Raw genomic sequence first — 11,806 nt, forward strand, 5'->3', positions numbered from 1 at the left:
TTCAGTAGAAGGCCACCATCAAATTCAAATCATATCAGTCAGTTTCATCACCATCTCAAAATTCGAAGCTAATGACGTCACCGTCGAATCGGCCAATCAACAGTCGCGCTACAATTCAATAGTTGATCGGGATCGAATCCTGAATTCATCAACTCTTAATCCTAAACTTCAAATCCCGATATCTCGGAGCCGTCCCTATGTTGGTGACTGACCCCATCGAACCCGGAAACACTGCACTCCAGAAAAGTTGATTTCCTCACATTAAATGCCGACAAATGTCAGAATATGCTTCGTAAATTTGGCGAAGTCTAATTTTCAAGTCATGTTTAAATAGAATGTTAATAAACTGCACACACAGATAATCTGATAATGTCTGTGAGCTTGATTTTAACTGGAAGATTCGGGTGAGAGAACAGCAAATTTACACAACTTTTTCGTCCTTCGTTCGGCCTCGTCCATTGATTGCATTGCATTTGTAGTAAAGCCATCCTGGAATCTCTTCATCAGTTTAAGCAATCAGCTTTCTTAACCAACTCTCTTTGGTGTGTGCTCCAAAGTGTAGGCGTCTATCACACTGGGCTTACTAAAGTCTTGAAAATCAATTAGGCCTAGTAAAGAAACAATTCTGGTAAATTCATACTTTTTCACTTATATTTGTATTATAAATCTTTACAGCAACTACTGCCAACGATGCGTTACGCGTAAAATAACTGCAAGAATCGTGAAAACTGAAGTTAGAGAATTAACCCACTGCGGTGTAGACATGAGGATCATTAAAACGACCAATCCCTATTCATTATTATCCGCTAACTCTCGACAGTATTCCAGTTTTCATCGAAACTGTCGAATTTTGACCATCCGGTACAATACAGCGCAATCTATAGGACATCAACATAGACAAATTAGTTCAACAATATTAAAAACTCTCGGTCGCTTCACGAAATTAAGATATCTGCTGATATCGTCTGCTATCGGTGGTGGAGTAGCTCTGAACAGGGTAAGCATGAACAGAAATAAATGTCTTTGTTTGGGTTTCGTGGTTGGTTTTTGGTTACCACCCTTTTAACGTGTTGACTTGATGTCACTCTTGATGTCAAAAATCACGAAAACCTGTAATCCAAAATGTTTTGGTCCACTTCTTTTTGGGAACCCATTCTCATCGAGACGACTGTAAAGCTTGAATTTTTGCACAAGCTATGTTTAAGTTCTTTATTTCCTTTCATCAAGATTATGTTCAGTAGGCCTAACTGTTATGTTATTGTAGCCTACCTCGATATGGAAAAATCTGGAAAATGTGTGTAAAAAATTCTGAAATACCCTGTGGTTGGTTTAAGTCTGGTATAGGCTTACTCAATTCAATTTCAATTGAGTTAGCACCCGCGGTTAAAGATAATACCAGTCTACTGTCCCCTAGTATTTTGTTGTGAGAAAATGAAAATAGCTAAGCAAAGCTGTGAAAATTCCTGAGTTCATCAATCTTGTCCTGGTCGCATTTTAGGGTGGGGTAGCATCGGCGATGAAAGCGCTTTAATTAGATAATTTCCGTTATTATTTTTGTAGACATACGAACGATGGAAGGATAAAGTGCCGGACATCGAGTGGATGAAGGATTATATACCGGATAAAGAAAACTGGAGTAAATCGATGAGAAGATTCAGCGCTCGGTTCTCGCTGCCGGAGAAGGTACGTTGTCTCACGATATATTCATACGTGTGCTTGCTTGAGAATGAGGTATCGGTACTCCTCACCAGGTGGCGCAACAATACACTAGGTTATTCGGTAGTGAAAATGAGGTCATTTTCAATGAAATTTGACCTGGGGCCAGTTGCACAGTCCAAAAGTGGTCTTAAATCTTAAGACTGGTCTCCAGTTGTTAGATGGGCTATAGAACTAAGTTGGTCTTAGACTGGTCTTAAGTCTAAGCCATGACTATGCAACCGGCCCCTGGATGTTCAGGCTTCAAATTGAATGCAAGTATTATCAAACAAGTCATCTAATGATGGATGAATTCACGATAGCTTCTCACTCAGCGTATGGTATAGATTTTAATGGAAATTGATTTAATATATTGATTATGTAATTTTTGTTTCTCTGATGATGAAGTTTACTCAAAACTTTGAAACTGTCGGAATAAATTGTTAAGTCGTCAACTGCGGGTTTTGCTCATTAAGTCTGAAATAGTGAGATTAACATCGGTTTACCAGTCATCGATTTACCAACTGGGAAAGTTGATTCAATTTTAAAACTGTTGAAATCGCTGCCTGGATAACCGAGTACGGTAACCACAAGGAAACCTGACAGAATCCTCACTAGTACTGGTGGTGCTGGCCATAAAGACAGCTCATTAAAACCGTGTTTATATTTCCAGGGTTGGTTGAAACGGTCAGCGCCGGAAATTCCGGATTTCCAGCCTTTTCGAGATTGGTTGAACAAGAAGTCATCGGATACGAACGATGTTTCTTCGTTCTTTTCTGAAGGTAAAACACAATCTTTGTTGTCTTTTCACGTCATTTATTTTTTTCGATTATTTTCTCTGATGCGTATTGTATTCAGAATTATATTTGGTACAAACTGAGTTTCAATCGTCACAATAGGAATATCTTATCCTTTTTGAAATTTGCATGCATGGGTTGGCGACGTGTATTATCAAATTTGTTTCTGTTTTGATTGCGTTATCTTGATTTCTAAACCATATGGCGAATCAGTTTCTTAATGAATATTGGATCGAACATATCTACTGGGTCCAGTTTTCCGACAGATAGAGCTTGAAACATTTAAGCAATCGCCACTTTATATAACATTTGAAGCTGATATGAGCCCTGAAGGACAGAATCGTATTTGTCGAACTGTCCTTATCTTCATTTCATTTCTCTATACTGCGTGACGTGTTCATTGTATCGAAGATGATTGTAATGAGATGGTATGATTTTGGAACTAATCGCTGCTTTATTTTGCTTTTACGACTCTGTTTTGCCAGGTTTTCCACAGTTTACAAGTCTAGGCTTAACAAGTGCAGGTTTGTAGTTTATCACTGTTTCTAAAACCACTTCGGACACGAAAACCCGACTTCTTCGAGTTGAGCTTAAAACGGATTCTTTCTGTTTTCTCAGTTTGAAAACAAATATATCTTTTTTCGAAAACCTTTTAAATATATTCATTTTCTAAATGCTTATAATAAATGGTAATTTTCAGATGACACGTTTGAAAGTGAAGCCATAGATTTTGGTATATTTCAAATTCTTCATCGAGATTATTTTTTTCTCAAATTTTTCATCTCAAATCATTTTGTCAATCATCGATAACTAACACTATTTAGATTCATTCAAACAAAACACCAACCAGTATACTATACATGTATAAATCTGCACTGCGCCCAGTACCGTATTTATTCATTAGCGGTTCCTATATCATACCATTTTAATTGCAATTGAGTCCACGAATTGATAGTTTAGTAATGTTTGTTTAGTTTAAGATGAATATAATTAATGATTTACGTGTGTTTTTAATAGAAATTCGTTTTGTTTGTCATTATAACTAATTCTAACTAGTTTTTGTCCGCTGTTGATAGACACATTTCTTTAATAGTTCTACTATAGTACAAATACTGTATATTTATGTGTAGGCGTGATGACTAATGTCTATTTCAACTTGACTTGAGAGCACATCAGGTGGCCTAGCTCGGTCAGTTTTGGTCAGTTTTGGTAGTACGATACCTGATAAAAGTCTTATTGGGACCAGAAATGACTGGCAGTTGACCTAAAACATTGATTTTAATCCATTCTTTATTGTATTAAAGGGTTGCAAATCCTTCAATACAGTGAAGAATGATTAATATCCTTCAATACAGTTTAAAATGGATCAAAAACGATGTTATAGTTCAACTGCCAGTCTAATCTGGTCCTAGTATGTAAGACTCATATCAGGTATGTACCATCAAAACTGACCGAGCTAGGCCACCTGATATGCTTTCAAGTCATGTTGAAATAGACATTAGATTCTGCGAACTGTGATTCCAGAATTAATGCGCTGCAATCAATATTTCACCCACTAAAGTGCGCTGCATTTATTTATCATTTCAGGGATGATTGGTATTGATGATGATGAGTTGAACAAAGAATTAAATAAATTTCACAATTCTCAAGGTAGATTTGCGTAAACGTTTTAGATAAATATATATACATATATGTGCGAACGAAGCATTGTATTATGAGAGATATTGTTTATATCGGTATCGTAAATGCCCGGTATTGTCTGATTTCAGAAGCCACTTCTAAAACCGATGCTAGTCAAAACTTGAAAAAAAATCTATTTTCGTTCGGAAGTTTCAGTAAATCAAGTACCGATGAAAATATTAAAGTGGTAAGCGCACATCAAACATGTAAAAGGAAATTAAGTGACTTCTCCGAATTGAAATCTCTCGTCGTGCCAATAGTTTCCTCTTCATGCGCCCATTTCTTTACGAATTTGTAGCCCTCTGATAAAGAGCGACTGGAACAGATTCAACAGGAGATGATTAAAGTTCAGGTGCAGTATCAGAAAGAGATCGAACGCGTCGAAAAAGAAAACAAAGAACTTCGCAAAGAATTGATACTGAAAAAACAAAAGAACGGCCGAAAACGTCAGATGAAGGTTTGAACCATTTTAATTAAATACTGTGATGAAAAATACTTACGTTGTGATGATCATTATGTTGACGAATGAGCCATACGATGACTTACACTTAGTAAATTGAATTGAAATAAAGAACTCAAAAATTGAGAAGACTTCAGTGATGTATTGACTTATATGACAAGCTAGTTTGACTGTATTGAATGTGCGGGTTAGTGTGATTATCTATGATTTATAGAAATCATCTTATAGAGTTCTTACGTAAGAGCTGACGCTTCTAACTAAGTTAGAATCTGCAGTGCATCCAGGGGTGAACATATCTGTTGTAAGATCCAAATTCGCTGTAATGTCATATTGTGGCGAATGTGAGTTTTATTGAATATTTGTGTACACAACTTACCGTAATGGAAATTAAATTCAAATGTTAGAAATTGTTAGAAGTGCTTATAAGAAAAAGTTGAATAGGCCTGTGACAAAATCTTCTACCGTTGAATTAAGCTGTAAGCTTTAAAAATGAATTTATTTTCAGAAATCATGTATTGACATGTATTCAGAGGTGCTAGATGAATTAGCCGATTATGATTCTAGTTACAATACGCAAGATCATCTTCCCAGAGTAAGTACATGGCGTCTTCTGCTTCATCAAAATCGGTATCAGACAACGTAATCATAACCTTTCTATTTATCCTGAAAAGGTAGTCGTAGTCGGTGATCAGAGTTCTGGTAAAACAAGCGTTTTAGAGATGTTAGTTCAGGCTCGAATATTTCCAAGGTATGCGAGATGATCGGTGAACATTCTTGATCTGATTTATTCAATTATAACGAATTGTTGTACGCGATATAATTGTAGAGGGTCTGGCGAAATGATGACGCGATCTCCGGTGAAAGTTACGCTCAGCGAAGGACCGTATCATATAGCTTCGTTTAAAGACAGTAATAGGGAATTCGATTTATCGAAAGAATCCGATGTAAGTTTTGAATGAAATTGTTCACAAGGGTCCAGTTCCACGGTTCTGAGTTACGATTTGACCCTGGGTTAAAACATTGAAAATGAATTGGTTTTAACTCAGAGTTAACTCTAACTCACAACTGTGGAACTGGGTGAAGATCAGTATACAAATAGAAATTGTGCTTAAAAACAATGAAAGATTCTTTTGGATAAAAAGACGTGAAAAGATGAGTTTCTGGTATGGAATGATTGATTTAAAGTTATTTCTCCTGATTCCAGTTAGATGCTTTGCGAAGGGAAGTTGAAATTCGAATGAAGACCAGCGTTCAGGACGGTCAAACAGTCAGTGCCGAGGTAAACACGTCTACTCTTTGATCTGTTACTTCTCTTATTCAACTGCAAATCATTATTCATATTTCTGGTACTTTCAGACTATTTCGATGACAGTGAAAGGTCCTGGTTTACAGAGAATGGTTTTAGTAGATTTGCCCGGTGTTATCAGTGTAGGTAGTTCACTATACTCCACCAGTCTATAAAATTGCTTCTGATACTGATAGAGTTAGCGTACGTGTTTCGCTTTCAGACTGTTACAAACGAGATGGCTTCGAACACCAGAGACGAAATCGTGAAAATCTGCCAACGCAATATGCAAAATCCGAATGCGATTATACTCTGTATTCAAGGTAAGATAGAATAGACTGAGGCCATCCCATAAATAGTGGTCTGTTTGCCGTAATCCGACCGACCCGACTTCAAAGGTGCCGAGTGAAAAATTTTTTTTCTGGGATTCATTTTATTTTTGACAAAAAACGGCTGACCGAATGACCCCCGCTGATGTATGCTCTACGTATGTTTATAGTCGAGTATCATCGCCTAGTTTGAGTAATCCAGGAAACTGACAGTGTTCTAATAAGTTGACGAACAGACGATTAATTAGGGATGGCCTGATATATGTTTGATAGTTGAACGCACACGATTCAGAAATCGAAAACCATTTGAAATTTGATTCTTGAACTTTTACTTCGATTGACAGACGGTTCGTTGGATGCCGAGCGGAGTAACGTTACCGATCTCGTTAGCACGGTCGATCCATCGGGAAAACGCACAATATTCGTACTTACTAAAGTTGATTTAGCAGAAAGTCAACTGGTCAATCCGGATCGGGTCAGTTACCCTCAAAAATTAGCTATTCTCGAAGATTTATCGAATAAGAAGTTTTCTGAATTCCTATTTTTTAATGTCTTACGATTTTGGATATTTAGATCAAGAAAATTTTAGAAGGGAAGTTGTTCCCGATGAAGGCTCTCGGATATTTTGCAGTCGTCACTGGACGAGGTTAGTGCGATAGAGCTAACAGCTTTACAATTTAAGAGTGAAATTGCGCGACGTTTTCATATTAAATCTGCCGTCATTTCAGGTAATACTGGCGACAGTATTCAGGACATCAAAAACTACGAAGAGAACTTTTTCAGAAATTCGAAATTGTTCAAGTAAGCGGGCTAATTTTTTTTTCTTCATCAAATTAGCCTCTTAGAAATCTGTGCCATAAATACGAAAGATTATCGTAGTAAGCAATGTTTGATGATCCTGTTCTATTCAGGGATGGTGTTTTAAAACCTACTCAAATGACGACCCAGAATCTAAGCTTCGCAGTGTCGGACCGGTTTTGGAAAATGGTACGAGCTTCAGTTGAACAACAGACTGATGCATTTAAAGGTAAACAATCAGCAACTCCCTGTTGTTTATTTTGAGGTGGTGCAGCCTTTTAAGTATTTCACAGAGAATGCCTGGCAGCATGAGTCGCGAAGTATTTTGAGTTTTTTTTCTTTGTTGACAGCTACCCGATTCAACTTAGAAACCGAATGGAAAAATACATTTCCTCGTCAAAGAGAATTAGACAGAGTAAGCCTTTAAAACCATACATATCCACGATAGTTATATTTTTAGCGCCACTCATGAATTCATTTCTCAGTTCGTTTCTGACTGAAATTCTAGGAGGAGTTGTTTGAGAAGGCACGAGGAGAAATCTTAGACGAAGTCATCAATTTAAGTCAAGTCACTTCGCAACACTGGTAAGTCTTTGAAGCCTTTCAAATGTATATACCGGCTTCGGAAAGAGATACAATCTTTGAAAGAATAAAAGTTTTTTCCAAATTTTTCAGGGAAGAAGTTTTCACTAAAAAACTTTGGGAAAAAGTTTCCCTGCATGTATTTGAAAATATCTATCTTCCAGCAGCACAGACGGACAACTCAGGGTAAAAATTGCTTGTCGATTCTTTCTCTATTTATTGTAGTTCATATTTCATTTTGAATTAATTACTTCTTGTTTATTCGTTTTGTTGTAGAACTTTCAACACCTCAGTAGATATCAAATTAAAACATTGGGCAGATAAACAGCTACCTATGAAATGCGTTGAGGTAAATGGTTCGAAATTTCCTTTGAAAAAAATGAACAGAATTTCTTACAAGCAGTAATAACCCCTAACTTTCATTGTCTAAAACCTAGGGGCCGGTTCCATAGTCATCGCTTAGACTTAAGACCAGTCTAAGACCAACTTAGTTCAATAGACAATCTAACAACCCAAGACCAGTCTTAAGATTTAACACCACTTATGGATTTAATTAGTCTCAACTATGGATCCGGTCCCTGGATTGCTGCATCTTCAGATATTATAATCTTATGAATCTGTTTGGATATCATAATGTGATCAGGTTGGCTGGGACGCTCTGCAAGAAGAATTCAAAAAGTTTTTAGAAGAACACAAGAAAAGCAAAGGACACGATAGTATTTACGACAATTTAAAAGCTGCGGTTTGTGAAGAAAGCAGCCGTCGACATAAATGGGATGATAAAGCCGAGGATAGTCTGGTAAGTCGATCAACAGCAGACGTAACTCTTTTTTCGTATTTTCGGTGTTTGATTTTAATTTCGATTTTCTGTGTTTATAAAGCGTGTAATTCAATTGAACGCCCTCGAAGATAGATCTGTACACGATAAACAACATTGGGACGCCGCGATACGATTCATGGAGAAATCGTTACTACTCAAACTACAAGAGAGTAAGCATTCACGATTTACGTAATGAGCAAAATACACAGTCGATGATATATCGCTTTATTCCGACAGTTCGAGGATGAACTTTGAAAGTGTTAGAATAAATTGTTAAATCATTTACTATGGGTTTTGTTCATCAATTCAGAAATACTGAGATTGATAACAGTCAACGCCAGTCAAGCATTCCCGAGTTGCCTTTCTTGAAACGGTTTCTTTTCGTGGTGATTACATGGTCTATCTCAATAGTCAAAAGAAAAACCATTGATCACATCTATAATTATACCATTGACCTTATAATTATATTGAATCTATATTCTCCATTGCATACAATACCAATTAGGCCCTTTGCGAAGTTAATCTTAGTTTTGAATAGAGATGAATGGTTGAAAAAAAAATTCAAAGTCAGGAAAGCTCAAGTTCTTGGTACATAATAACCAGAATCCTATTTGCTTTGAATTCAGCTGACGCTCATATTCATGAAATGACTGGTCCATCGACGAGTGAACAATGGACTAGGTGGTGCTCTCGAACTACCGAACAGAAAAATCGCTGCAACGTCATAAGAGAACTAGAAAAACTAATCAACGCCGAAAAAGTAAGTTTAGACAGGTGCAATTAATGCTTGGAATTTATCTCGTCATTCTTTAATGTTTTTTGAATATATCACAGAAACATAGCCCGACGCTTTCGTACGACGAAGTTACAACCGTGCGAAAAAACCTTCAAACGCAAAGCGTAGACGTCAATATGGAATTCGTAAGTCTCGTTTCGCGAGAAAGTGTCTTAAAATTGTGAAGATAACTGGTTGAATTTGACTGCATAATTAACGCGATTTACTTGTTGAATTCAGATTCGAGACACGTGGCATCAGTTGTATCGAAGGCACTTTTTCGAGAAGGCTCTGAAAACGGCGAACGAATGTCGCAAAGGATTCTACTATTATCAACGCGGGTTTCAGGACACCGGGGTACGTATACGGCTTAGGCCTTACAGTTAATCAAGGGCAGTTGGTAACGATTAAGAGTACGACAGGTCGCTCAAAACTTGAACTACTGGTTAAGTCTCTTAAATTAAAGTTAATTAAATCTATCAATTGACCTATGGGATTACATTCAGTTCTTAAGCGGTTTATTCGACCGACCTTTAAGTAATTGGCCCCAGTCCAGTAATATGTATCATTGTAGAATAGCCCATACACTCTGACGTGGAGAATAGGTAATAAGTTCAAAACCCACTGTATACAAAGGTTAAACCATATAACTCAAAAGTGAATTTTATTTATCAAAAATTATGATCATAAGACACAACGTTTGGAACTCACTAACGTCTATTTCAACTTGACTTGATATCAGGTGGCCTAGCCTAGCTCAGTCAGTTTCGGTAGTACATACCTGATAAAAGTCTTATTAGGACCAGGAAGCATTGGCAGTTGACCTAAAACATTGTTTTTCAATCCGTTCTTCATTGTATTGAACGATTGTGAAAAAGTCTGCATCGAAAGGCAAGGGGTTGAATAATGAAAAGGGACTCCATGATTTGAAAGTTTAGCAATACATTTCCACGCCTACCAACTGAAGTTTGGTCTGTAGGCGTGGAAATGTATATTTTCTTTGCGTTTTAAACTTGATATGTATCATGTTTGTACTTAAATTGTTTTTCAGATGGAGTGTAACGATGTAGTGTTATTCTGGCGAATCGATAGAATGTTACAAATCACGTCCAACGCGTTGCGACAACAGGTCATCAATAACGAAGGTAAAAACTAAATCCGCTTCGTTCGTAGATCGACGGACGACCGCAGCTCGATGAGATCTAATTTCGCGTATTAATGATATTTGCAGCACGACGACTCGAGAAAATAATCAAAGAAGTGCTCGACGACATCGGCGACGATAAAAACAAATTGAAAGAACTGCTTACGGGAAAACGTGTTTTACTCGCTGAAGAACTAAGTATGATCGAGATTATTCTTTCATAGTTAGATTGAAAATTTTCGCGGACAATAGCCACCTTCGATGCTTGAAATCCGTAGCTTATCCCACCCAATCTGTGGTTCTGAAACGGATATATATTTTCAATGTTTGATGAAATTAAACGTTAGTGTATGAAAAAGTTATCAACATTTTTCTGGAATGATAAGGGGTCAATTGTGGGTTAGATTTGCGTCTGGCATTTCAAGGTAGATTGATTCTGAGTTAAAATAATTTACTTAACAATCAAGAGCGGCTGGTTTTGTAGACTAGTGTTAACTTTAACTCGGGGTTAACTCATTCATTTTCAATGGAGCCCCCTGGGTTAAAGATAGTATCCATCTATAAAACTGGCCCCGGTACTCTAAGCCGTGTAACTGGGGTTCTATTGTCCTTCTTGGGAGCGGCTATTAATTAATTAACATGTGTTTTATTTGATTGTAGAACGAGTGCGAGCCATTCAAGAGAAACTAGAAGAATTCATACAAGCTCTCAATAAGGAAAAGTAATCTTCAACTAAACTTAAGCTGCCGTTATGATTAAAGTGATTTTGATGACAGTCATTTGCTAAAAACAGAAATGTGCTACCTATAATTTATTACGATGATGATGATGATTACTAAGTGTATTGTTATCATACGCGGGTGTCCTTCGAATTAGAGGTGAGGAAAATATAGAATTCTTTGTGTCGGTTATTTTTAGCGCGTGCTGAAAAATCGACGCATCGGTCTTTCGTAAATAAACTCTCATCTTTTTCGCGTGATGATGGCGAAAAAGACTATTTTCATTTAGCGAATACTGGAAATACTTGTCCCGTGTCTGACAAGTAGTCCGCGAAGAAATGCGTATTTATTTGTAGTACGGATAAGTCAATGTTTATAGATAGTACAGAATATTTTGCCTGTGATACAACATTGATATTTAGCGTTGGTTTGAATGAATGTTATGATGATGTGTAGTTTTTCGTAGAATGATTTCCTATCAAATGAAAAATGGCTAATTTCGACGTTTAATGCAGCAATTAGATTTATTTGTGAAAAATAAAAAGTTCACGCGTCGTATCTCTGAATATCAGTAATCGGTAGTTTGTATGATTGTGTACATTTTCAAATGCATAAATAAATCTGTACTATGTGCCAACACGAAGGACTTGTGTAGCTTTGTTCTCCTCTGTGGCGAGGTGAAGGATGAAATAGTCACCAGTAGTTGTTCGACTCAGTAAGAC

General features: G+C 36.9%; 1 protein-coding gene across 2 annotated transcripts; it reads left to right on the forward strand.

The window, feature by feature from the left end:
* The first annotated feature begins 219 nt into the window (after positions 1-219).
* LOC141907988 (dynamin-like GTPase OPA1, mitochondrial) lies at positions 220-11,716 on the forward strand. Of its 2 annotated transcripts, XM_074797739.1 has the most exons (30): positions 220-404; positions 676-997; positions 1,561-1,683; positions 2,369-2,477; positions 2,978-3,016; positions 4,080-4,142; positions 4,262-4,359; positions 4,471-4,629; positions 5,138-5,224; positions 5,304-5,380; positions 5,459-5,576; positions 5,837-5,911; positions 5,989-6,060; positions 6,141-6,240; positions 6,591-6,721; positions 6,820-6,892; positions 6,975-7,047; positions 7,158-7,273; positions 7,395-7,459; positions 7,553-7,629; positions 7,720-7,812; positions 7,903-7,975; positions 8,270-8,425; positions 8,508-8,616; positions 9,073-9,206; positions 9,281-9,367; positions 9,462-9,578; positions 10,273-10,366; positions 10,453-10,563; positions 11,026-11,716. In XM_074797739.1, exons 1-30 carry the CDS (start codon positions 370-372, stop codon positions 11,088-11,090), a joined length of 3,051 nt encoding a protein of 1,016 aa, XP_074653840.1. In that variant the 5' UTR covers positions 220-369; the 3' UTR covers positions 11,091-11,716. The 2 variants fall into 2 exon arrangements, with proteins under 2 accessions (XP_074653840.1, XP_074653841.1); XM_074797740.1 differs by lacking the exon at positions 2,978-3,016.
* The last annotated feature ends 90 nt before the right edge of the window (positions 11,717-11,806 follow it).

Source organism: Tubulanus polymorphus, chromosome 7 (genome assembly GCF_964204645.1).
Source record: "Tubulanus polymorphus chromosome 7, tnTubPoly1.2, whole genome shotgun sequence".
NCBI lineage: Eukaryota > Metazoa > Nemertea > Palaeonemertea > Tubulaniformes > Tubulanidae > Tubulanus > Tubulanus polymorphus.

Excerpts from the sequence above, each read along its gene's own strand:
- LOC141907988 (XM_074797739.1), top strand. The coding sequence starts at position 370 with ATGTCTGTGAGCTTGATTTTAACTGGAAGATTCGG. Across the intron at positions 5,912-5,988 it reads GTCAAACAGTCAGTGCCGAG|ACTATTTCGATGACAGTGAA; the intron begins GTAAACACGTCT and ends TGGTACTTTCAG. Across the intron at positions 8,426-8,507 it reads ATAAAGCCGAGGATAGTCTG|CGTGTAATTCAATTGAACGC; the intron begins GTAAGTCGATCA and ends GTGTTTATAAAG.